Here is a 27,837-nt window from a genome sequence, read left to right on the forward strand (position 1 = left end):
GGGTCGATTCATTCCCACTAAGACTATGGTTAAGACACCAAAATTAGCACGTCCATTTGTAGAGCATATACATAAACTCTACGGTCTTCCAACTAGTATCATTAGTGACAGAGATTGAAAGTTCGATAATCACTTATGGGGAGTTGTGTTCCAAAAGTTGGAAACTAAACTTAATCTAAGTACGGCTGATCATCCAGAAACAATGGTCAAACAGAAAGAGTTAATCAAGTACTAGAGGATATGCTACGAGCGTACGTTAGCAAGAAGCAAACCAATTGGGAAGACTACTTACCTATATTTGAATTTGCTTATAACAGTTCAAAGCATGTGACTAGAGGGTTTAGTCCATTTATGCTTTTATATGGATTTCAACCTAGATCACCCGTTACGGTGGGGTTGGCTAAGGAGAAGATACAACAAGCAAAGGATTTTCTCCAAGACCATTTTGACATGCTTTGAGTTTCTCGACAGAATGTTAAGCAAGTTCAAGATCGATATAAGAAGTACGTAGATGAGAATCGTCATCTTGCTACTTTCAAAGAAAGAGACAAGGTTTTCCTCAAAGTTCCAGAGCATCCAGAAAGTCCGAAGACGGGAAAAGTTGCTAAACTTTCACCATGCTATTGTGGACCGTTTACCATTCTCAAACGTATAGGTCAAGTGGCCTATAAGTTAGCTCTCCCAGAGCACTCACGAGTTCATCCTGTTTTTCATGTTAGCCGTTTAAGAAAACAGCTAGGAAAGAATGATAACATCATTGACACAGGTGTGTTAGTTGACCTTATTGAACCGCCAAGCATTCCTCATGAGCCTAAAAAGATTTTTTATTCTCATGAGCTTTGCACCAGACATCATGTCAAACGATAGGTGTCGGTAAAATGGCTAGATAGACCTGAAGAAGGTTCTACATGGGAGAATGTCTCCACACTTAAGATATGCTTTCCTACGTTCATTTTTTAGGATGAAAACGATTCTCCAAGGGGGGGTGGGGGGGGTGGGGGGGGGGGGGGGGGGGGGGGGTAATGTAAGGACATGCATCCTATGGACAAGGCCACCGGAACGGTCGGACAGGGTGTACGCTAGGGAGAGGCTAAAAGATAGCACGACTAGGTGGAGACTAGCACACGCATTACCACCACCCTTTCAGCACCATTGTAGGAACCCGCATCAGTCTAAATCCCGTCAAGGATGGCTTCTACCCAAGCCAATTGGCATGAGAATAGACCACCAAGGCAGAGGTGAGTTACGCAGGTTTTCCTTCGTGTCAAACAAAGTATAATGAAACATTGTTGTGTAGATTGAGCTCTAAAGATTGCAAGCATATTGCTCATCTTATGGAGATGAGTTTGAACCCTAGTCTTCATGATGTGGGACACCGCTTTGATCAAATGTTCAATAATGCAATCTTGTAGATGTTAGGGTTCAGCTCAATTGGTTGGACACCCATCACACTAACCGTAGTAATCTATTCTTCAGTAATATAGTCTCATGGATGTTAGAGTGCAGGCCAATTGGTCGGATATCCATCACATTGACCGTACTAATCAATTTTTCAATAACACAGTCTTGTAGATGTTAGGGTTTAGCTCAATTGGTCGGACACCCATCACATTGTCTTTACTAATCTATTCTTCAGTAATGCAGTCTCATAGATGTTAGGGTGTAGCCAATTGGTTGGATACCAATCACATTGACCGTACTAATCTATTCTTTGACCATCTGTTCAATTATGCAGTCTCGTAGATGTTAGGGTTCATGTCAATTGGACGGACACCCATCACACTAACCATACTAATGTTATCTATTATTTGATTATACATAACAATAAGGGGTAGTGAGGTATTCTAATTCTCATTGAGAGCTCCATCAACTCTATGGGTATGCTCTTCTTAACGCACCACATACTTTACAAGTGGTATCAGAGCCAAAGGTTGTGGTGCTACTCCTCTCCCGACGTTTCTCTCTTTTTGGCAAGCTTCACATCGGCAACGGATCAAAGCTTGGAGCTTCCATGGCTATGGAGGCATTGTGATTTTGGCACATAGAGCTCACATATCAAGGTGGTGAGGGGATAAACACCACAAGCCACAAGGCATGAGATTAATATTTTTGTGATCTCAGCGAGAGAGAGAGAGAGAGAGAGAGAGAGAGAGAGAGAGAGAGAGAGAGAGAGAGAGAGAGAGAGAGAGAGAGAGAGAGAGAAGTAGGTTGCTTAGTTAGAGCAAATTGACAACATGTCACTGTTTCGCTCATAACTTGAGCTAGAAAACTCAAATTCTCCAGGGGAGAAGTCCACGGCAGTGGCCGCTGGCGGCGGTGGTTGGGTGATGGGCGCTGACCCACGATGGTGATGGGACAGGCCCACACAAGGGTGGTGTCCCATAGGCCGATGGCCCCCAATCTTTTGGAGTTATACAAGGGTGAGGGCACTAGCAAGGTCACTAGTTCCTCCCCATCTTGGAGAGGGAGAGAGAGAGAGGGTCCAAAATGTCCAGAGAAAGTGGCACCAAAGGGACCAATTAAAAGACAAACCAAAAGTGGGGTTAAAGGGCAGCTCAAGTGGTCAAATGGGCCGGAGAAAGGGGAATCTGAGGTGGTCAAAATGGTCAAGGGCCCATCAGAGGGGAAAATTCAAAGGTAGAAGAGAGTAAAGGTAGGAAAAAGAAATAAAAAATATGGATAATAAATTCAAAAATGCCAAGGGGCACTAGCGATGTCACTAGTGCACCCCGCCCCCGCCGACTCAAGTGCAAATGAGAGAGCAGCTAGAGATCAAGCGAGAGCAATCAACCTCCCTCCAAAGATGACAGATCGGGGTGCAAGGTGGACCAATTAAAGGGCAATTTCTAAAGTTAAAGATCCCCCATATAAAAGTCAAGTTTTAATCAATTGGGGGCTTTTTGGTGTTGTTTGAAGCTTGCAGAGTGGAGTTTTTTGACAAAGGAGTGTGCCTGTCAACCCCCTTTGTATTCTCCCATGAAAATGGCCATTGTGATGGTAGTGCAAGATTTATATGTGCCTTTTGAAGTCTAATCAAGTTTCCCCATCCCCCCTTCTCTTTCTTCTGCTCTTGTGTTGTCCCACGGTGCCGGCAATGTGGATGTGTATGTCCCCCTCGGACTGGTGGTGCTTTGTGTAAGAGAGTGGGTTGAGCATCTGTGTGTGTGTGTGTGTGTGTGTGTGTGCGCGCGCGCACGCGTGCAAAACGATTGAGATGGATTCTTGTGTGTGAGCATTGGGAAGTGAGCAGGCGATGGCCTGCTAGTGCAAAGTGAGTTTTTTGAAGGTGTTTCTAAGAGGATAGGGGTTCTCTCCAACGTGGATTAGGTTGCTAGAGATTCCCATTTGTGGCCTCATCATATGACAAGTATAGGTTTAGGTACTTTGATGCCCAATTGGTAGTCTTTCGACAGTTTCTTTGAGTAGTATATGCTAGTTTATGTTACCATATACATGTACTAGTAATGTGTGTGAACACACTTTAGGACCGCCAAGGGCATTTTTCCCCTCACTAGGAGGTTTTTTCCTCGTGCATTGTATATACTCCCATCACTCTAGGGATATCTATCTTTCAATTGTACACTAAGTAATAAACTCTTTGTTGTGTTCCTTGAGCTTCCTTTGTCTTCTCCAAGCTGTGTGTGTTTTCCTTCAACCCTAATTCCAACAATTGGTATCAGAGCAGGTTGCATCCTCCCGGGCACAGTCGTTAGCAGTTCCAGCATACACCTGCTCACTTTCTTTTGAATTTTGTGATCTTTGGCGAGTGTTAGTAGGTTGACAAATACTTTGAGAGAGGTTGTAGAGCTCAATCTGCTCATATTTTTTATTTGGGCTCGTTTTGGCCTTCGTTTTGACTATAGGCAGTACTACGCAAGCAATTTTGTCATCTTGTGCTGAATTTTTGTCAATGTTGTTTTTTGCATGACATGTCCCTTACAGTCTTCAATGGGTTGTGATATATAGCACATGTTGGTCTTGCCTCATTTCTCCTCTTTTTGGGCAATTTTCAAATCAAATGCAGGCATTCTCCATGGCTAACAACAAAACAGATGTGTTCAAGATGTTTGTTGTTGAGGATAGATTGGATGGGGAAAATTACCCTATGTGGGCTTATATGATGCAGCATGGCTTTGTGTCAAAGGGTGTCTGGAATATTCTGCAAGGCATTGATGTGCGTCTTGGTTTTAAGGATGTTGCAAGATTTGGTGGCAGGATTGCTATTGCCATAGTTGTTTTGCCCATGGTTGAGCAAGCTCGTTGGGATATAAAAGATGCGTAGTCTCATGCATTGATTGTGTTTCCTTGTGAAGCACACTATTACTCCTTATATTTTCTCAACAAAATCTGCAAAATAGGCATGGTATATTCTAGATGGTCTTTATGCAAGTCGCAATGAGGCTAAAATTACATTTCTGCGTAAATAGTTGGAGTTGAAGATTATGCGTGAGGAAGATGAGATGGGCACTTTCCTTGCTGGTGTCAGGGATATTAATGAGCAACTTATTTCTGTAGGTAAAGTCATTTCAGGCAATTCCCTTGTGTACACTATTCTTGATGCTTTGCCATATTCTTACCAAACTTTTACTAGTACTTGGAGACTTATGACCTCAGGAAATTCAGAAGTTGTCAAGTTTGATGCATCATGCAGATTTCTATTGCAAGAGTAGTTTTTCTTTTAAAAATAGGGCAAAATAGTGTGCAATTGAACATACCTTTATTGTTGCTCAAAGAAAAGGTGGTGACATTAATGTAGCCACTTCTCATGGCTATTCAGCAAGCAGTAAATCACCTATAACTAATGCTTTGCCGGTAGCAATTCATCTGGAAATTCTAGTGAAAAGGGGGGGAAAAAGATTTGTTGCCATTATTGTAAAGCTAATGATCACTTGATCAAGCAATGTCCTAAGTTGAAGGCAAAAGAAGCTAAGAAGAAAGAGACTGGTTCCAATTTAAAAACGCAGCTATTGTTGAGTCTTCTGTGAAAGGAGATTGTGATGCTAATGTTGATGCAGAATGGGCTTTTAGTGCCGAGTGCACTTATGATCCTTTTGTCCATAATGCATGAATGTCAGTTGCTACAGATGCTCATGTGTGGTACTTTGACAGTGGTGCTACAAAGCACATTACCTCTCATCGTGACTTGTTTACCTCTCTCAAAGATGTCCCTCATGGGAATTCAGTCACTTGTGCCAACAATGCCTCGTATCCGATCAAGGGAGTTGGAAAGATTGTGCTAATTGTTGCGAATAGCAGTTCTTTTGCACTTTTTGATGCGTTGTATGTACTTGGGATCAAGAAGAATATTTTGTCTGTATTTTTACTTGCTAGAGTTGGTATTGTTGTGAAATTTGTGGATGACAGATGTACAGTTCATGACCTCAAGTTTTTGCAACCATGGCCGATGACGAGGAGCTATACTCTCTGAGTTTCAATTTTCTAGTTACTCTAGTTAGCATGTCATCAAAGCTTATATTTTATTTGTGGTTGATAGCTAAGACTAAATTGGTAAGCTATCCAAATTGAGAAATATCTCATGACTATGGAGATTCCACTTGATGATATGGGCTCTGAGCGTCATCCTTCTATGTTGCCAGAGTTAAGAACAATCTCTTTTAGTATGTGAATTCGACAAACAATGAAAGCACAAGTTTGTTCTTTGCTTGTGCAAAGTCAATAGTAGATAGAAACTTCGTATAGCTATCTCCCACCTAGGAGATTCAATATTTGAAATCCATTGTCTCTATTGCAACACTTTCTTATCGGCATCATATGCCGAAGCTTCCACAACTTCGGTGCAAATGAGTAAGTGTTACCATATATGTGGTAGTGATGTGTATGAACACACTTAGGACTGTCAGGACACTTTTTCCCTCACTAGGAGTTTTTTCCCCTGGTGCTACAACTAACTCTTTCTATTGCACACTAAGAAACATAATCTATGTTGTATGCATTGAGTTTCTTCATCTTCTCCAAGTTCTGTGTGCATCCTTTCAACCCTAATTCCAACAGTTGGTATCAAAGAAAAATACTCTTTGTTTCATGCATTGAATTTTTTCATCTTCTACAAGTTGTGTGTGCATACTTGCAATCCTAATTCCAAAAAATGGTATCATAGCAGGTTGCACCCTCCCAGGAATAGTCACCAGCATCAATAGCTGAAAGAGCACTTGTTCGGATATGTGTGTGCAAGAGAGAGGAAGGAAAAGATAGAGACTATGTGTGGGTGGATCTAACCTCTCAAGCAAACAATTAAAAAAGGTCCTTCTTCTTCTATATATATAAAGAGTAAGGGAAAGTAAGTGGGCAGCTAGACACTAAGTCTGGCCCAAGGTAAGGCACACCTCCTTTACCCCAACAACCTCCCCTCACTTAAAGGTGAGTGTGTCAATAAGTGGATCCACTATAGGACCTAGTAGAATATAAAAAGGTAGGTGAGAGACTCTCTCATCCTATGCCCATTGGATCTCTCGAAGGACATGCATGATGCCATGTAGGGGCTAGCAATGTGCGAAAACAGATATCCCACAATCTACTAATTGTCTCACTGAGATCAAACTTTGTCTAAGAAGGAACATAATGCACATCTCAAAGTTTATATGATGAACCACTACGCAATGGCATACATACATCTCCTACTCTTGCAATGTCAAATGTTGAACCATTGGCCAAGTACACACTACCAAAGCTCCCACTAGAGAAAGTGATAAACCACTCCCAATGTGGTGTGATGTGGAAATATGCACCCTCATCTAGAAACCAATGAAAAGAAGTACCACTCTCTACTTGAAATGTAAGAAAAAGGAATGCTAGAGGTAAATGTGACAAAGTCACCTCTCTAACATGTGTCAAAACCACATCTACATCTTACATATATCTCCTTTGTTTCCTCTACATCTGAAACAATGACACTTAGTAACCCACACTGTCATACACAAGCATAATAGCTATGTCTCATAATCCACACTAGAAAACACAACTTGTGAATAGAAAACCTCGACCAAAATGTCCATTGATTGTTAAACACCTATGATGATAACCTTATACACTACCTCATTGGCCAAAAATCACACATAAGAAAGTCAATCACATGTAGTATCATGGCCAAAAACAATGCCTTAGTTGGGATCGATTGTCGATTGGATCTCGAAGGAACTCCACCTATATTGTTGATACAGACAACTCCACCTCTAATTGATGTGCTCAAGAATCCGGTCTCTCAATAGAACCTTATGAGAGCAAAAGGATGCTTCCACTGCAAGACTGCTAATTGCAATCTCTCACTATCTCCCTGTTAGAGTGTGCTAAAATCTGTAGATGGATGTCGATGATAGGCCGATAAAGGCCACCAATTTTGAGGAAATTTGATGATAAATAGATGTTGTCTTTTGCCGTCGGACAAAATTTTTGAACCATGTGTCGAGTGTTGGTAAACCTACAAAAGTACACCACGTGCATTATAATGCAAATATCTCCGAAACATGCTCAAAATTTGCAAAAATTTCTTGGTGCAGAGTCGAAGAGCACAAAAATTGGTCTAAACACAAAAAACAAGCATGAAAAATCACTTCTCAATCTGGAGAAATTTGAGCTGCAATAATTTGTTTTTGTATACCCACGACGTGCGAATAGTGTGAACAGTCTACAGCAAAGTCAGTGAGGAATTTGGGAAAACTTTCTTTGGCAAAGTTGTAGCCCTCAAAAAATCAATTAGAAACTTGCAAAACTTTTCTTTGCAAAGTTGTAGCCCCTATCAAAAACATCAATCAAAAAATCATAAAACTTGTTGAAATGAGCTCTTTACACAAGGCAAAACGGATATGCAAAAATGGACACGGATCCTATACTGAAATGAAGCTCACAATCCAATCTACTCTAGATTTAAGTGATCTCACTTGCACCAAGCTCTAATGGTGAGCTTCAAAATGGCCACCTACTCACTGATGCACCAATGCTTGCACACCACGAAGTGACTTGCTCTCTATGATGAGCTCCTTGCGTAGAATCGTACTCTGGCAGTAACAATGTCCGATTGATGTACATTCCATCCAAAATGAAACAAATAGTAGTCATACAACAAGTGGGAGCAAAAGTCACTTTATAGTCAATGCCTTTCTACTATGCATAACCTTTTGCAACAAGTCTAGCCTAGTAGTGATCAATCTCACCATCCGACTTACGTTTCAACTTATAAACCCACTTCGTACACCAATGGCCTTTTTGCCATGAGGCAAATCACATAAAGTCCACGTTTCATTCTCTCTATAAGTGCATCATATTCTGATTGATTTGCATCAATCCAATTTTTTCTGTGCTTCATCAAAAGAAAGAGGTTCCTCTTGATCACATATATGGAAACAATCAAAGCATAAAAATTTGACACATATGATGCATGGCAAGAACTTGAACAAGTACAACTAGACATAGGTGCATCACGTAGTTTTTATAAGTTTAAAACAGCTTAACTATGAAACCCATTCTAGCTATTGTTGGTCCTCTCAACTCATTTGTACTTGAAACGGATGCTAGGAGCAAAGCCATACGTACAATTCTTCTACAAGAAGGATGATATGTTCCTTTGAAATTAAGAAGTTGGATTCTACTTTGTAGAATTACTCCGTTTTTATGAGCAACAGCTTTATGCCATTATCATGCTTTGCAACATTATCTGTATGGTGCTCAATTTGAGATTGTTCAATCATGAAAGCATCAAATGGTTTGTATGGTAGAAATATTTGAAGGGATGTAAAGCCAGGTCAGTTGAAATCCTTCGAGAGTATGACTATAAGTTAAGGTATCATAGAGGTTAGTACAATGTTGTAGCTAATGCTTTTAAGTAGCATGCCTAAGATAAATGCTCCTGCATTTATAAAAATTCAAAGTGACTTTATACAATCTTTTAAGGGCAAATGCAAACATGATCAATATTACTCCAAGGTGTAGAGTCATGTTATGAAACGAGATCTCACCAACACTCAAGTGTCCAAGACAACTCTACACAAAGTTCCACTTCAACTAGCAACTTAACATATGGAAACATTTTTTCATTGATAAGGGTTACTTTCTCCACAAGGGGAGAGTGTGTACACCGATGTACAATGATATCAAGCGCCAAATCCTTTATGAGTATCATGATAATCCTAGTGCCGATCATCCCAGGATTAAAAAAACATATGCACTCATACAAGATTATATGATTCATTGCCAAAAGTATTAGGTTAATAAGGTAGAAATTAAAAGCAATAGAACTGCTTCATCCTTTAGAGATCCTAGATGGAAAGTGAGAAAGTATCTCTATGGATTTTATAGTAAGACTATGAATCCCTATATGTGGACACCACTCCATTTGAGTTGTGGTTGATCGTCTTGCTAAGATGTGTGGGTTTATTCCAATAAATACTATAGTAGAAACTCCAAATTGGCAAAACTATTCATGGAGATAAGTTTGATAGCCATTTGGTGAGCAATATTCCAAAAGTTGGGTATTAAATTGAGTTTAAGTATGGTTACTCATTCAAAAAGTAATGCCAAATCAAGTGGGTAAATCAAAGCATAGAAGATATGTTATGTGCCTATATAATTAAAAACAATCGGATTGGGAACACTAATAGTGTCAAGCATATCAGAAGACTATCTTCCAATATTAAAGTTTTCTTATGATAGTGCTAGTAATGTTTCTACAGGGTTCAATCCCATTATGTTAATGTACGGCTATCAACCTCGTTCACCAATTTTGGTGGGTTTGAAAAGATCCGGCAAGTCAAGGACTTCTTACAAGATCACATGTCCATGTTACATGCTACTCGTTTAAATGTTAAACAAGCAGATAGGCATAAAAAGTATGCTAATGAAAAACGTTGATTGGTTATTTTTAAAGAAGGTGATCAAGTTTTTCTACATTTATCGAAGCTTTCTGAAACTCTCAAGAGAGCCTATTTTTGAACTATCTCCTCATTATTGTGGTCCGTTTAAGGTTATCAAACGCATTGGTGAAGGTGCCTATAAGCTCGATTTACCATCCTCTCAATGTTCCATGTTAGTCATTTGAGGAAACAGCTAGACACAGATGACAATGTCATAGACACAAAGGTTTTGGTTTATTTTATTGAACCACCAAGTTTGCTACATTAACCATAACATAATTTGGATTCTCATGTTCTACGTATAAGATATCATATGCATCATCAAGTTTTGGTAAAAAAGAAAGATAGGCAGGAGGAGGTTTCCACTAGGGAAAACAATAGTATGATTAGAAAATGATTTCCCACTTTTGTTTCAAGGATGAAAACTATACTTCAAGGGGGAAGTAGTGTGAGGGCAAGGGACATGCAAGGGGGCTACAAGGCTGATGGCTTGGGAAAGGGGACTTATATAGCTTTAGAAGGCAATATAAAGAAGATTGGGTGGTGAATCCAGAGGCCAGTTTCCTTGTGCCCTCACAATGGCTCTCTTGTTAGGGATACTATCTTTGGCATCACTCAAGATGCTTCTTCTTTTATAAGGGGAGACTCCTCTGCTCCTAAGGGTGTAGATTCCCCATTGTTTAGTACTATTGGTAGTACTAGTCCATTAGCAATACTCTAGTGACATCGATGGTGCCATATGGCTCTAATAACAATTTTGATGTCTACTAGAGTCCATGCAATAGGTGTATTAGGTTCCTCTTTCTCACAATCTTCTCTTGGTGGTGTTTTCTCCCATTACTACTACTTTTTCAATGCCGACTTCATTCAATATGCTCTCTTCATCTCTCAATCTTCCAACTCTGTGATGCCCTCAAGCTGAAACTACATAATTGTCAATATTGGTCTATTTATGTTATTTCTCCAAAGCGATGCAAGATTGTGGCCTATCATTGAGAATTCACAAACTATCTCAATGCCATACAAAAATTACATGGACACTAAAGCTATTACACTCATGGTTCTATTTCCTCTCACTTTCTCTCCCTTTTCATAGTTACTTGTTAGCTTTGGAATGATCTCCATGCTTTTTATGATTCTATGTCCACTATAAAGCTTACAAAGCTTGAGAAGGAATTGGATGAGCTAATTGTTTTAGAGAGCAATATCATTGAGAAGATTGGAAAGTTATTGTGGTTTCCAAGTGACCAATCCAGCTCACAAGCTCCTTGTTAATCTTCCTTCATCATTCAAGAAATTTTGGTGATACTATCATTCTTTGAGTTCCCTTTTCCTTTAATGAACAAATCTCCGTCTTAAATGAAAGATGAGAATAAAAGAAAGACGGAGCAAAAAAATGTTCTCATTGTTCAAAACAAAAGAAACAGTAAAGGAAAGGAAAACTCCAGGGATTCTAAAACCAACGAGGCTTCCACACCCACCAAAACTTGTAAAAAAAACTTCCCTTGGCAAAAATAATGGACATCTTGAAGATAAATTTTGTTATGTGAAACCTCTCTAAGAAGTTGATTACTAAAATAGAATCAAAGGCCTCTCTAAGAAACCTCTCTAAGATGTGAAACCTCTCTAAGAAGTTGATTACTAAAATAGAATCAAAGGCAAACAAATAGTCCAAAGAATAAAGAACTCCAAAGATTGCTTGTACTACTTGTCTCTCTCTCTCTCTCTCTCTCTCTCTCTCTCTATCTCTCTCTTCTTCTTCTCGGGTCGGGTCGGGTCGGGGGGGGGGGGGGGGGGGGGGGGGGGGGGGGTTAATAAAAAGAGGAAAATGGTATAACCTTTCTATCACCCTAGTGTGGTAGATTGCTTATGACATTTCGCTCTTGAATAAGAGGTCTTTGAGTTCAACGCGTGTCGGATAGATCTTTGAGGTCTCTTGGGATAGTTTTCCTACGAGGTTAAAATCCTCTTCTTCTCTCTCTCCCCCTCTCTCAACTACTTCATGTGAACTCCCATTTGAGCAAAATCTAGCTTCAATCAAAGCCCTCTACATGTTGATGTGTTAATAAAAAAAAAGAGCAATCAAAAGCTTCGTTGCAATTGCATTCTGAACCGAAGAGATTGCGAAAAAATTGAATTCTCACCCATCTTGTCGACCATGCCTATTGCAACAGGCCTTGTCATCAACAAGATCCACCAACATGGTGGAAAATGATTCTAAATCTTTGGATCCCAACACAAACACATCATCAATAGCCATGATTACGGCTACTTGGTCTTAGGGATGAAGTGTAAAAGCAGAAAAAGATTGCAAGGAAAAAAGACTCACGCTAAGCAAAAGATAAGAATGACCATCGTCACCATTCAAAACATGACTTTGCAATTGATGGTTGGATCCTTTTGGGTGTTTAAAGGCAAGATTAGGAGAATTAGGGGCAAGGCCTTTAGTTTGATGCATATCTCTTTGAGGCATTTTCTTGCAATTTGGAGTATACAAGTGCAACTTTATACCATGTATACATATGGTATCACAAATATGCATGCAATTGCTTTGGTCTCGCAAAAAGGAAAGCGTTTGGAGATGTTTGCGAGAAAAACAAGTATACTCCACCTACCACATACTGGTGTCTTTCGTATTTTGTAACACAGTATCTTCACAAATTCGGTCATTGCCTCTTCTGGCAGCAGCGCAGAGCAACAAAACCTTCATTCAACACTCATAATCGAACCCAAACACGCCTGCTACAAGATCTCTGCACTAACCAATCTAGACAACATTTCAGGTCCAATTGGTGTTTTACCACCCTTTGGTGGTCCCACAAGCTCATTTTAGCAAAGCTTGTTCAAGGATGTAACGGCTAAATGTAACTTTGCACTTTATAGTTTACAAGGAAAAAGACACCACAAGGACAGAAGAAGTGAACCAACTGTAGCAAACCTAACGACTTCAGGATTTAACTGCATATTACCCTGCACTTAGAGTGCTACCAGTGAGCTGGCAATACACACAACCAATCAAATTGATGCAACATCAAAAACACCACTAAGAACAGTAAAAATGTCACATAAGAGGATAAGAATAAGAGTGTGTGACTCACTACTAATTGCTCAAATGTCCAGTCCCTTTTTCTAGAAATACCAAAACTAGTGTCAACTCTCTCACAAAGTGGCCTACACACCTACACATACAGAAGACAATACTTAGTTACTGCCCCTCTTACAAGAAAAAGTAAGGAAAAACGTTTACCGTCATAAACTTGCCATGTGGCACTATTCGACAAGCTTTATCCAGCGGTCCACAATTGCTTCCAAGAGTTCCATGCTATACTAAGGCCTTAATGTAGGTGAAAAACCGAGCACATACAACAATAAATAAGGAGATATTGCAACTCTGATCCTGCCAAATGTGAAGTCCCAAGATAATCTTTAGACTCTCACATCAGTGTTTTCTCCTTGCATGACCTTATTGTAAGCCCAAGAAAATTCTTAGTTTCCAATTAGCAATGCACGCTATTGACAGTCCAAGCCTCAAGGAATCACAAGGAGGACAATTTGCTGGAACATCGAAAACCAAGACATATAACATTACTAAGCATAATACTGAAGAATAAGGCAGTTGGCTAAGTAGCTTACACATCTTCCTGGGAGCTTCAAATGCAGACGCAAATACTCGGCGTTCATAGAGAGTTAGGGTTTGTGAAGGTCATTGGTCTCTCCTGCCTGAACCAAAACCTAGCACCTTTAGGTCATCCAATTGAAGAGAGAGAGACACCTCAAAATGCCACTAAAAATAGGAAATGCTACCAGAAATACACGAGGCCATGAACCATTCTGCTGCAGGCATATTTTATTGGCAATGAGTTAGCATAAGAAAACCTTCTCCTTGGTATTTTGAGGCTAACGTTTAACATCAGCACTCAATTTGTAAGCCAAGATGTGCCTTCCAAAAACCATCCTTGGTTCCAAGGAGAATAGCCATAATTCAAGGATCACAGAAAACTATAATTTCAGCTTTCCCCATCATAATGCAGAGGGCCAAATGTATCCCACATGGCAAAGCATACTTCACAAGCCCAGTGCTGCAACATTCCTCAATGCATAGAGAAGTGCCTAATAAAGCCAGCAACTGATGACTGCTGTAATAAAAATGGCACCTTGTCCTTTTCACCTTGTTACATGACCAAAATTTACACCTAAAGTGTAATGATGAAAGAAACAACCCACATCAAGCAACTCCACAACATGCACGCTTTCCCCATCACTGCTTAGAAAGAAATGAACATAGTACATAATGTTGTTAAATAGCACAAGAATAGAAAAGACTTACCCGCAAAGATACTAAAAGTTCAATTCTAAGATAGCCTTTTCGTGAGCTGCAGAATTTCCCTGATGTGATACCATGGGCGATGTGGATTGTGCAGGATTCTTATAAGGAGCCTGGTTGTGCTGTTGATTGTTTTGCAAGTACAACCCAGAAAACACCTGCATTCCATTACCAACTGCTGGTGCACCATTCATGCCAAGGCCCAAAAAGGTATGCATATTAGAAGGATCACGATGCCCTCCTAAATGACCAGGAATTCCCATCAGCATGGACCGCGAAACCGAGCCAGTGGAAGGTGAGGTGCTTGGTGTGGAAGGTTGCACACTCATCCCCCTGTTGGAGTTTGGTAGATACACAGAATTATTTGTACAAAGAGAAGAGAAATACATGGAGCTTGCATTAGCCCGCTCCTGTTGGTAGGCATCCATCATCTCAGTACCTGCTTTGAAATGTGAAGTGTAGCCTAACAATGGATCAAAACCTGGAAAATCTACTGTCCTCCCACTGCCTACGATTGCATCGCCTAGCTTGCTGCGTGAAGCATACTCTAAATGTGCAGCCTTAGACTCCTGCAATGTCTGGTTTATTGCATTTTTGGATGCTGTGAACATGTTCCATGAAGAAGGAGCGGCACCTGTTACACCCAAAGTGTCAGTCTCACTAGGCAAAGCCGACGACTCCACTCCGCCTTTGTCTCCAGCAAGTAATTGGACAGGTTCCTTTACAACAAGAATGGTAGAGGTGGCTGAATTAAAGCCATCTGCAAAGCTGGTGTTTGCCTGCTGAAACACATCATTCTTGCATTCCAAAGCAGACCCTTTGAAAGTCATTGCAGTTGCATATGACCTTTTGATCCCACAACCAGACCTTGCACCCATGCCTAGTTGCTGTTGAGCAGTGTTTGGCTGACTCGCTTCTGCAAGAGAACCACCTCCAATGTGACTCCCCTTTAGGAAAGCGTGCCCTGGTTTGCCTCCCATCAATTGGTCAATCTGTCTGGTTTGATCATCTAACCTACCTCCTCTGATGCTATTCACAACCCCATCTTTGACAGCAGCATATTTCCTTTCTTCAAAAATTACCTCTTTCTTAACCTTAATAGACCCATAGGCATCTGCACTACTAGCAGCACCCTCTGGCACACCATCTGAACCCAATTGAAACCTGCATTGTTCTCCAAAACCAGCTGACAATCCTGCATCAAAACCTTTGAAGCCATTTAATACACCAGCACTCGCCTTGCTGAAACCTGAATTAACTTTACTGCTAGCCGCACTCTCCAAACTGCAGCCAACCCCATTTCCCTCATTACTTTCTTCATCATCAAAGCCCATGTCAAGGAGATCACTCTTAGTTTCACGTAAGCGTTCCAAATTATCCAGGCCTTTCTGCATTTCATGGTTTGCTTTGTTGAACTCAAAACCCCCTCTCATTGTGACACCACTGTCCAGCGTACCATCCAAACCTTCAATCTCTTTGGAATCACCTCCTAATTCAGCCCCAAGGCACATGTCAAATATCAGGCTCTTGCTTTCTGGAGGAATCATGTTGTGTGCAGGAACATCTGCTTTTCGTCCACTTTTGCCACTTGCATTCCCTTGATCTAGCGCATTTACAAGTTTTCTCATTGCCCCGGGCTCACTGTCAATGGCTACATCAACAACCACATGTTTGCAATCGGTAGACAAGGATTCACCACTCTTCTTGCTACGGTCATTATTGTTATGTGCATGCTGTTTGGAGGCATCCAAAGTAATATAATGCTTTCCGGGTTCAAGTTTACAAGCATCTTGACTGATTTTTTCACCAGTCTGACCTCCTTTGGGCATTGCTTGCACACTAGCAAAGTCTCTAGATACACCACACTCATCTCGTTCTTTCTTTTTCTTTTCTGCATCTGTGTCAGGCACTGTTCTCTGACCAGCCGCACCAACAATCGTTTGAATCTCTTGCCTCCACCATTGAAAAAGCTTCTCTCTTGCTTCCTTGACCTCACTCAAAATGGACTCCATGTGCTCCTTCAGAGACTTCTCTGTAGGAGCTGTCAAACACAACTGATGTTTTGGAGGATCTTTGACAGGCGATTGCAGGTTGAGGGTCGGCATGCTCTTTTCATTATCCCCATGATGCTCATGACTTCGCTTGAGATGCAGCTCTTCGCTTGAAGCACGGCGCGCAGATACAAAGCTGGAGTCACAGCCATCTCTACTTTCTTTCGTTTTTCTTTTCTTCACAGAGCGTGCGGATGGGTTTGCCTTGTCAGGCATGACACAAGAGCACATACAAGGCAGCAAAAGCAGTAACTTGGGTTCCTGGAGCCTGAACAACAGGCAAGTGGGTCTTGTACTGGAATTGAGACGATCAAGTGGTGATCTCACCAGAGCTGCAGCAAGAAGGAAAACAAGGAGCAAGTTGGATTCTTACCCCATTAGAAGAGGCCGGGCGGGAAGTAAAGCCGCCATAGCTTGCTGCAGTCCATCTTGGAAAGGCCTGTGGATTGAATGGATCCCACCATGGTTGCGGCTACATACTGAATAGATGACTCAAAAAACCCACAAGGAGGGGGCGACACGGCGAGCCATGGCTGATGTTACATGCAGGGTCTTTGACCTACTGCTTCTTCATCTCAACATAGCCAACACCCAACACACAAAATGGCGTACAGCAGCAAAGTCTATTCTTTTGCCTTGTTTAAACGAAAGACCCCACTTTTCCCACTGCGCCCACTACCGTCATCTTTAGTTCATCATCATTTCATAGAACACTTTGTCATCCTTATGCATCATCGCTTCGGTCAGTTGGGTGCCCGCTGCTCCCAACAAAGACACTATGGTTTTCTTAGTCATTGGGAGAAGTCACCTTATTGCACTGTTGGCCAGCCTTAATGCTATGGTCACGCAAGGCTTAGTTACCGGTTATTTGAAATATTAACTAAGCCTCTTTCTTGGTCACACACAAAAAGCAATATTAAATGAACAACTATGCCCACCCTTTGTTACTTTCAAAGCTTAGTTGGGAGGATGAATGAATAACTAAGCCTCGCGCGACCATTCATGAGGCTTAGTTATTCATTTAATGCTCTATCTAAAATAGTTGGCTTAGTTATCTATAACTAATAACTAAGCCTCGCGTGACTATTCTCTAAGACTTACAATACAATGCTGACTTCTAAGTGCCGACACAAACTCAATCAACCAAGATTTAAGAAAATGGGCCTAAGCCAGTGGACTCATAGCCTAGTGGTCAAGGTGGACCTATGGGTGTGTAAAGACCTAGGCTCGATCATCAATGACATCTCTCTAATCCTTCCAGGATCCTCGATGGCATCTCTCTAATCCTTTCAAATTCAGTTGTACCTCAAAAAAAGAACTTCCCCTTATGCAACAATGGCTTTTGATCAAACTATGCCCTTTTGGGCTTTGCCAAAAGGGCTTAACCCTAGTGTTAACATGACTAAAAGTAACTTTTTGGAGCCAAAATTTTGATTGAGGGATAATAGGAACCACTCGTTAGAAAGTTAAATTTGTAAAAGCATTGATATAAATGTCTACATGGTGAAGATAGTAATCAAAATGACTAGTGATGGAACAAGTGCACTTGCAATGATGGTTTGCAAAGAGGGTAGTGTGTATGGTAAGCCTAGTGAAATTTCACTTGTTTAATGATGGGATTACTATGACTCTTATGTCTAAGTATTGAACGCATGTCCTCATGCACCTCTAAGGTTACTCAAACCACTAGGCTTTGAAAATAAGTAAAGTAAGAACTTTGACTTGTTGCCTTTATAAAAGGCTTAGGCAATGGTCACATGATGCATAGTTATTAGTTATTTTGACCGATAACTATGCCTTTGCCATGGTCATGCGAGGTGAATTGGGAGGCTTAGTAGTGATGTGCCGAGGAAGTTTGTAACTATGCCAATTTCGGCATAGTTGCTCTAGTAACCCATTGAAGCTTTTAATGAGGAAGCATCAGAACCTCTTTGACGGTTGCAGGTGGCAGCGTGTCTCCTCAAGAGAGAGGTTGGAAAAGCTGCTTTGAGTCTGCTCATCCGGATTGTGGGCCGCACAACCAACGTCAGTGCCCTTTATCGGCCCTACCTCGTCGTGAAATTGCTCTCCACCTCTATGTGCCAGTAACCTCTTCAAACTATGCAGTGCGTGGCCATGACGAAGCAGCAGTTTTGCACGTTGTATTCAATACGAGCTTAGTTCCTCCTCAAGTTTTTTGTTGCAAAAAACTATACCATGTGTGACCACACCCTTAAACTTGCCCATCTTATAGAGAAAGGTTATTTTTCTTGGATAGAAAAAGAATTTTTGTGACCATCAATAGGCACTTCCTCCTTCCTTCAATATTTTGAACTCGTCATAGCATAAAGGTTGCAGTAGCAAGACCCCATGGATAATTCGATGTGTGTGCCAAGATGGTTGCAATATGAAGCAACTTCCCTACATTTTTTTGGGTGCTCAATTCTGTACATTTGGTCAGTCAAGTCCATTTCAGCTTCTAGCCATATTTTGTGCTCAACCTCCGAGGTAGACCCTTCCTATTTTTTGGTGGTTAGTAGCTCAACTTCGTCAGCAAGCTGCTGAAGGCGCCCTTCCTGGTATTTCTTCCTTCACAGTTTTAATAGATTTTGGCATATTGTTGGCAAAAATATCCCAAGCCCTAGGGCTTCCCGAATCTACATCTTTCCGAAGCTTGCTCAAAGTTTTGAGGGTCAGGCTTTTGAAGAGCGGGTCTTTAAAGAGGTGAGCCCCAGACGAAAGTAACTTCTTAGACCCTTGGGGGCGATGATTTTCTCCTTTGGTTTTTTTTCCGTCTATGCTGATTGATAGGTGATCCGACAAACACTCCGAAGTTATCACCTTCATTTCAAGAAATGGTGGTAGCCAATTGGCTTGATGCGAGCAATAGCAGTGGTCCAATGGAGATGTCGTATCGGCATATTGCAGGCTAGTGTACGTGAACCCAGGTATGCTCTTCCATGGGCCTACCTCCCACATGTCCATCAGCACCCATTTCTCACAAAGGCTAAGCCATTTGGGTCTTTCATACCGAGCTAACATGTTCAATGTTTTGTCCCTTCTCTTCTCCACCATAATAAAGTCTCCCACCTGGAGAAATTCCCCTTCAACATGGATTCCCTTCACGTGCTCCCAAAGCTTTTCTCTTTCTTTCGCCAAGCAATGTCCACATATGTTGATGATGGTGATATGTTGATCTGCCCACTTTATCTTAACTCCTAGATCTCTCGCAGAGGGATGATTGAAAACCACTTCTAGCTCTAGATCTCTGTCCACAACGGAGAGGACACCATTGTACACATTAGCACCTTCATTGTAGAAGACCATATTTTCCCCCACAACTTGTCGTCTTTAGCTAGTAGCATCCAGGTGATGTTCTTGGATAGCCAAGTAGTTAATACCCTTGTCTTTGTCTACTTCCTCCCAGAACAAGGAGTTCTTTTTCTGGGTTTTAAGCCCCTTCAGATTCCATGAATGTAGTATGAGCTCTTCCATTACTAAGAGAGGGGGTACGAACTCCTCCACCTCTAGGAACTCCTCTTTCGTGACCTCTTTCTTGATGCTCTCCCCCATTAGATCAATCCCATTCCCCTCGATAATCTTGAGGTTTTCAGGGTTAGCATTCCAAAGAATACCAAAGATATTATCATAAAGGAAGGGGGTTTTGAGAATATCTAGCGAGGCTTCTTTCAGCTGCCCCACCGCTCGTGCCTGGGATTTGAAACACTTGCATGATATGTTAGATACTTGGTGCCATCCTTGTTCTTTCTTTCTAAACGTAGGAGAAAGAACAATCTTCTGAACCATAGGGGATGACGGGCTTTGTCATAACAACTAATATCTAATTCTCCTAAATGATTTTCTCATGTTAAACTGATCATTTAATATGGGGAAGTACCAGGGGAGAAAAAGCTAGAATATTGGTTAAGCTGGCAGACCGGCCACGGTAGGGATCCAAAGGAGGGAAAATAGGGATCCAAAGGGGGGGCCATCTGCAAAAGAGCAATGTGCAACAATGGGCTTTAAAGACCCTAAGGTTCAGCCCATTAAGACTTCCAAAATGCTAAGGTTCCAAAATTCAAAGGTTGTGTCCAAAGGTCAAACACTAGGGGATGTACCAAAAAGTCTATAGAACTCCTACAAAGGAGGGGGTGAGCCTTGCAAGTAGGGGATGAGAGGGAAACACACACACACACACACACACACAAGCTTCCTTTACACAAAGGGAATGAGGGACACATGTCAGCTCCCTAGCCCAGATGTCCACAAGGTGCACTCAAATCCTATTGGATGGCCATGGAGGTGGACCAATGAGAATTAGGCTAGAGTTAATCGAGTTTAATCCATTTAAAAACACTTAATAAAATAACCAATAAGAATTAAGCTCTGTAGAAGACTATTGGACAGTCTCCCAAGGGGTCCAATGAGCATTCAGCAACCCAATGGCTTGCCTGATTCCTATTGGCCAAGAGACAAAGGGGTCCAATGAGAGTTTAGTTGCATTAATTAATTACCTAAAGCTCTCACAAAAGGGGAAAGGGGGACACATGTCAGAAGGCTATCACTTATGCTACTTAGTTTTCATTGGCTAAGCTGGGAGAGGTCCAATGGGGTGTCAGCATGAGTAATTTGCATGAGGGGTCAACCAAGAGAGAGAGGGGGGGCTGAATTTCTCAAGGCATTATTCCACACACACTCACACTAGCTCATGTGTGAAGCAAAGAAGACTCTCTCTCTCTCTCCTTCTCAAGCTTTAATGGAAAGCTTATCACCTACTCCAAGCTTGTGAGAAGGAAGGCCTACACCAACAACTCTTGGCTTTGTGATGCAAATCCAACCAAGAGCCAAGCTTCAATGCATGCTCATCTCCTCTACCATGCTAATTACTAAGCTATGCTATGCTAATATGAGTGATTATGTGAGGAGATGTACATCTTTCTCGTAAGACTACTCCTTCCTCTCAATCTACTCTCATACCCCGCTAGCTCTCACCATCTTCGAAGGTGTGTGAGGTCTTGGGTCTGAGACTGTGAGGGAATTGATGTTGTGTTTTATAAGTGTTTGCTTAGTGCTTGAAGCTTCCATCTTCATTGCACTAGCTAGTTATTGAAGGAACACAAAGAATTGTATTGTAAAATGTCTCCCTTGATGGGGAAAACCTATAATACAAAGCCTTTTGGAGGGGGGACCGGCTCCATGTAAATCCAGTCCTCAACTGTTGTCAATAGCTTAATTTCTCTCTCTTTTGAAGTATCGTTCATTCCTATCTAACTAGGTGTTATGCTTTTTGTTGCTCTATCCACCCAGGCACTCTTGTTATGCTCATTATTCTTGGACTGAGGCTTTTTGAGATCCCACTAGATACACACCTTATTGGCAGTAGTGTCAACTTCTATGTTAGATGGTACAAATTGAGGGGTACCTAGGGTTGTTTCCATGCCTTTTAAGTTAGTTCTCAGCCACATTGGGAGGCTGACAAATTCCACCCATACTGGAAACATGTCCAGGAGACTTTGGCCACAACTGCCTCATCGCCGAATTACATAGAGAAAAAGCCTTTTGCTAGGTATTGAGCGTTAGAAATATTGGAATTAGGGTTGCAGGGAAACACACACAGCTTGGAGAAGACGAAGGAGGCTCAAGGCACACAACCAAGAGTGTACTACTTAGTGTGCAATGGAAAGATAAGATAGCCCTAGAGTGATGGACGTATATACAATGCACGGGGGAAAAAACCTCCTAGTTGTTGGAATTAGGGTTGCAGAGAAACACACACAGCTTGGAGAAGACGAAGGAAGCTCAACGCACACAAGAGAGAGTGTGTTACTTAGTGTGCAATGGAAAGATAGATAGCCCTAGAGTGATGGGCGTATATACAATGCACGGGGGAAAAAACCTCCTAAAGAGGGAAAAAATGCCCCGGCGCTCCTAGTGTGTTCACACACATCACTACCACATGTATATGGTAACAAATCCCCCCTGGAGTGATGCGGTGAACGAGAGCTGGCACATGAGTAAAGGGAAGTGCCATGCCCTGAGGACAGGATCAGTCCACAAAGGGGAGTAAGCCCAAAGCTTTGCGGAAAGCTTCAAGCTTCTCACGAGACAATGCCTTTGTGAAAAGATCTGCAAGGTTGTCCTGTGTTGGCACATAAGCCAAGCTGATCTCTCCTGCTGAGAGCCTCTCCCTGACATAGTGGTAATGCACCTCAATGTGCTTTGTGCGAGCATGAAAAACCGGGTTCCTCGCAACTGCCAATGCGCTCTGACTGTCAGTGTCGATAGTGTTGGCAGTGTCCTGTCCAACACCCAAGTCAGCCATAAGGCGTCTGAGCCATACACACTCAACCGTAGCTGTGAAGACTGCCCTGTACTCAGCCTCACAACTCGAAGTGGCCACAGTAGGTTGCTTCTTACTCAACCATGATATACATGAACTGCCAAGCATGAAACAAAAACCACTTGTGGACACTCGCGTGTCAAAACAACCAGCCCAATCTAAGTCCGAAAAAGCATGTAAGTCTGGCGGCAATGATCCCCCCTTGGGATAAAACAAGCCAAGATGTAAAGTGCCACTAAGGTAGCGGAAAATCCTCTTGACAGCCTGCCAATGCTTAGACCCTGGGCTATGCATAAATCTGCTGACCTGCGAGACTGCAAACTGAATATCTGGCCTCGTGTTGCATACATAAATGAGGCAGCCAACAACAATTTGGTAAAGAGTGACATCAGCAGGATCGCCAGCATCATGTAGACTCAACTTCAAACCTGTTTCCATGGGAGTGGCAATAGGTTTGCAATCCTCAAGTCCAAACTTACATAGCAATGTCTCTATGTAACTTTTCTGACACAAGGCAATACCACCATCACACTGCTTAAACTGTATACCCAAGTAATGATGCAACAGCCCCAAATCTTTCATCTTGAAAGTAGCATTCAAATCAGCCTTAAATTCAGCAATATGTCTCTCATTTGGTCCAGTGATCAGCAAATCATCAACATAAAGAACCACAATGAGAAATACATCATCCTCACGCTTTACATACAATGTGCTTTCTGTTGGACTGTTACGAAAGCCTCGTTTAACCAAATGAGTGTCAGCTTTCTCATACCAAGCACGAGGAGATTGCTTCAACCCATACAAAGCCTTCTTACATTTGCACACTTTGTCCTCTTGTCCTTTTATGACAAAACCGCAAGACTGCGTTACATAAACTTCCTCAAATATGTCACCATTCAAGAAAGCAGTAACAATGTCTGATTGATGTACATCCCAACCAAAATGAGCTGCCAATGCACATAGAAAACGCACAGTAGTCATACGACAAGTGGGAGCAAAAGTCTCTTCATAATCTATGCCTTTTTGTTGTGCATAACCCTTTGCAACAAGTCGAGCCTTATGGCGATCGATCTCACCATCCGGCTTGTGTTTCAACTTGTAAACCCACTTCGTACCAATGGCCTTTTTGCCAGGAGGCAAATCACATAAAGTCCATGTGTCATTCTCTATAAGTGCATCATATTCTGATTTCATGGCAGCAATCCAATTTTCTGAATTCTGTGCTTCATCAAAAGACAGAGGCTCCTCAACATCATGTAAACTAGACACAGCCAAAGCATAACAATCTGATGCATAAGATGCATGGCGAGAGCCTGAACGAGTACGACTAGATAAAGGTGCATCCAATTTACTGTCACGCAAAGTGTGCACCAGCCATTTTGGCATACCTCTAGCCTGCTCATTTTCAGCCCTTTCCTCATCAAGTACATCATGTACATCTGCATCAGTAATAGGCTGTTCTAAAACTTTTTCGGAAACCCCCATAGGCTGTACATTTGCCTCATTGGAACTTACATTCGTATTTCCACCACTGAAAAGAGGCAACAAAGTGTCATAAATGTCCTGTGAGCTTACATTACTGTCTCCAGTACATGACAGCAAGGGCTGAACAGAATCTTCCACAAACACTACATCCCGTGAAACCAGAATACGTTTTGTTTGCGGATGATACGACCTGTAACCTTTGCTTTCAGCACTATAACCAACAAAAATACATTTGACAGCCTTATCATCCAATTTTCTGCGCTGCACTTGTGGCACCAAAGCATATGCCAAACAGCCAAAAACACGCATGTGCTCAATAGAAGGCTTTCTATCATGCCATGCTTCATATGGAGTAATAGACTGCAAAGCTTTCGTAGGACACCTGTTAAGTACATAAGTGGCACACATGATGGCCTCAAGCCAAAAAGAATGCGGCAAAGCTTGACTTTTAACCATACATCGTGCCATTTCCGTTAGTGACCTGTTTTTCCTCTCAGCAACACCATTTTGCTGAGGTGTATAAGGCACTGTACATTGGTGTTTTATCCCATGACTAGCCAGAAATGCATTAAATTCATGAGACATATACTCCCCCCCTCGATCGGAACGGAGGGTGCCCATAGTACATTCTGAGACATTTTCAGCCATAGCCAAAAATTGTTTGAAGCACATAAAAACTTCGGACTTCGCTTTAAGCGGAAATACCCATGCATGCCTGGAGTAATCATCAATGAAAGTCACGAAGTACAGGTAATTGCCCAAGGACGGAGTTTGCATGGGCCCACAAACATCACTATGCACAAGCTGCAACCTGCATGTGGCCCTAACTGAACCATCCTTTGGAAACTTAGAACGCTGCATTTTACCCAGAATACAGCCTTCCCAAACATGTTTTACAGGTGCTTCAAGAGGCTGCAAAGAAGCAACCATATCAGATTTCTGCAAACGCAGCAAACTAGCAAAATTCAGATGACCAAAACGTGCATGCCAAAGTTTTGTATCTGAAATAGCCCTTGAATCTACAACATCATTTGCAAAATTTTGTCCACACTTGTCATACAAAGTGAGCTTATACAGCCCACGGCACAAAAGCCCAGATGCAACAATTTCATCACCAAAACTGAGATCATGAACTGTACATCTGTCATCCACAAATTTGACTACAAGTCCAAGTCTAGCAAGTGCGGATACAGACAAGAGATTCTTCTTGATCCCAGGTACATAAAGTGCATGAACAAGTGTGAAGGAACTGCCATTAGCAGCAGTGAGCATTATCTTTCCAACTCCCTGAACTGGATAAGAGGCGTTGTTGGCACAAGTGACTGAATTTCCATGAGGGACAGAGTCGAGAGAGGTAAACAATTCACGATGTGAGGTAATGTGCTTTGTAGCACCACTGTCGAAATACCACACATGTGAATCTGCAGCAACTGACAAACATGCATCATGGACAGCAGGATTGTAAGTGCACTCTGCGCTAAAAGCCCATTCTGCATCAACATCAGCATCACAATCTCCTTTCACAGAAGACTCAACAATGGCTGCATTTGTAGTGGAACCAGCATTTGCAGTGGAACCACCCTCTTTCTTCTTAGCCTCTTTGGCCTTCAACTTAGGACACGACTTGATCAAGTGATCATTGGCTTTACAATAATGGCAACGCATCTTCTTTGGCCTTCAACTTAGGACACGACTTGATCAAGTGATCATTGGCTTTACAATAATGGCAACGCATCTTCTTTTTGCCCTTATCACCAGAATTGCCAGACGAAGTGCTACCACCAGAAGCATTAGGAAAGGAATTTTTGCCACTTGCAGCAGAACCATAAGAAGTGGCTGCATTACTGTTACCACCCTTTCTTTCAGAAGCAATAAAAGCCTGTTCAACTGCACGCTGCCTAGTCCTGTTTTTTCTAGAAAGTGACTCTTGCAACAGCAATGTGCATAATGCATCAAACTTGACAACTTCAGGGTTTCCTTGGGTCATCAGTCTCCAAGTACTAGCAAAAGTCTGGTAGGAATCTGGTAAGGCATCAAGAACAGTCTGCACAAGGGAACTGTCCGAAATGACTTCACCTGCAGAAATGAGTTGCTCATTGATATCCTTGACACTAGCAAGGAAAGTGTCCATATCATCTTCCTCATGCATAATCTTCGACTCTAGCTCTTTACGCAGCAAAGCAATTTTAGCCTCATTGTGGCTTGCATAAAGACCTGCTAGAATATCCCAAGCCTGTTTTGCAGATTTTGTTGAACGGATGTGAGGAATAATGGTGCGCTTCATAGACAATGCAATCAATGCATGAGCCTGCGCATCCTTAACATCCCAACGAGCTTGTTCTGCCGTAGGCAAAACAACTCTAACAGCTGCAATCCTTGCAGCAAGACCTGCAACATCCTCAATATGGCCTACATCTTCAGAACCAGGACGTACATCAATGCCCTGCACAATGTTCCAGACACCTTTTGACACAAGAACATGTTGCATTATATAAGCCCACATAGGGTAGTTGTCCCCATCCAACCTGTCCTCAGCAGCAAACATCTTGAACACATCTGTGTTGTTGTTGTCAGCCATGGTAAATGCTGCACCTGATGTGAAAACTGCCCGAAAATAGGAGAAATGGAGCGGGAACAACTTGTGCTATATAGCACAAACCGTAGAAGACTATAAGGCACGTGTTATGCAGAAAACGGCACTGACAAAAAATCTGCACAAAATGACGAAATAGCTTGTGCAGTACTGCCCGTAGTGGAAACGGAGGCCGAAATGAGCCCAAATCAGAATTCTGAGCAGACCAAGCTCTTCGAGTTTTCCCAAAATATTTGTTGACCTGCGAACGCTCGCCAAAGCTCACTGAAATCGGAGAAAGTGAGCAGGCGTGTGCTGGAGCAGCTGGCGACTAAGCCCGGGAGGACGTGACCTGCTCTGATACCAATTGTTGGAATTAGGGTTGCAGAGAAACACACACAGCTTGGAGAAGACGAAGGAAGCTCAAGGCACACAATAGAGAGTGTGTTACTTAGTGTGCAATGGAAAGATAGATAGCCCTAGAGTGATGGGCGTATATACAATGCACGGGGGAAAAAACCTCCTAAAGAGGGAAAAAATGCCCCGGCGGTCCTAGTGTGTTCACACACATCACTACCACATGTATATGGTAACACTAGTGAGGGAAAAAATACCCCAATGGTTCTAAGTGTATTCACACACATCACTACCATATGTATATGGTAACAAATCCCCCATGGGAGTGATGTGGTGAACAAGATCTAGCACATAAAGTATAGGGAAGTGTCATGCCCTGAGGACATGATCAGTCAACAAAGAGGAGTAAGCCCACAGCTTTGCGAAAAGCTTTGAACTTCTCACGAGGCAATGCCTTTGTGAAAAGATCTACAAGGTTGTCTTGTGTTGGCACATAAGCCAAGTTGATCTCTCCTGTTGAGAGTCTCTCCCTGACATGGTGGTAATGCAGCTCAATGTGCTTTGTGCAAAGATGAAAATTTGGGTTCCTTGCAACTATTAATGCACTCTGACTATCAGTGTAGATGATGTCGATCAGCCTCACAACTGGAAGTGGCTACAATAGGTTACTTCTTGCTCAACCATGATATGCATGAACTACCGAGCATGAAAAAAAACCACTTGTGGACACTGGCATCTCAAAGAAACTAGCCCAATCTAAGTCCAAAAAAGCATGTAAATCTGGCAACAATGATCCCCCCTTGGGATAAAACAACCCAAGATGTAACATTTTTAGAAACCTCCATAGGTTGTACATTTGCCTCATT

At 42.0% G+C, this 27,837-nt stretch overlaps 1 protein-coding gene across 3 annotated transcripts; it reads right to left on the bottom strand.

Moving 5' to 3' along the window:
* Window positions 1–12,937: 12,937 nt before the first annotated feature.
* Window positions 12,938–16,981, bottom strand: LOC147460018 (uncharacterized). Of its 3 annotated transcripts, none has more exons than XR_015187926.1 (4): window positions 16,612–16,981; window positions 14,191–16,506; window positions 13,111–13,260; window positions 12,938–13,042 (listed from the first exon to the last, which is right to left on the bottom strand). XR_015187926.1 is itself a non-coding variant. In XM_086511167.1 (3 exons), the coding sequence occupies exons 1-2, from the start codon at window positions 16,647–16,649 to the stop codon at window positions 14,202–14,204; spliced, it is 2,343 nt and encodes a 780-aa protein (XP_086367293.1). In that variant the 5' UTR covers window positions 16,650–16,981; the 3' UTR covers window positions 12,938–13,260; window positions 14,191–14,201. The 3 variants fall into 3 exon arrangements, 1 of the variants encoding a protein (XP_086367293.1); XR_015187925.1 differs by adding an exon at window positions 13,497–13,583 and having other exon boundaries at window positions 12,938–13,260; XM_086511167.1 differs by having other exon boundaries at window positions 12,938–13,260.
* Between the last annotated feature and the right edge of the window lie 10,856 nt (window positions 16,982–27,837).

Source organism: Adiantum capillus-veneris, chromosome 4 (assembly GCF_014529385.1).
Source record: "Adiantum capillus-veneris isolate H3 chromosome 4, ASM1452938v2, whole genome shotgun sequence".
Taxonomy (NCBI): domain Eukaryota; kingdom Viridiplantae; phylum Streptophyta; class Polypodiopsida; order Polypodiales; family Pteridaceae; genus Adiantum; species Adiantum capillus-veneris.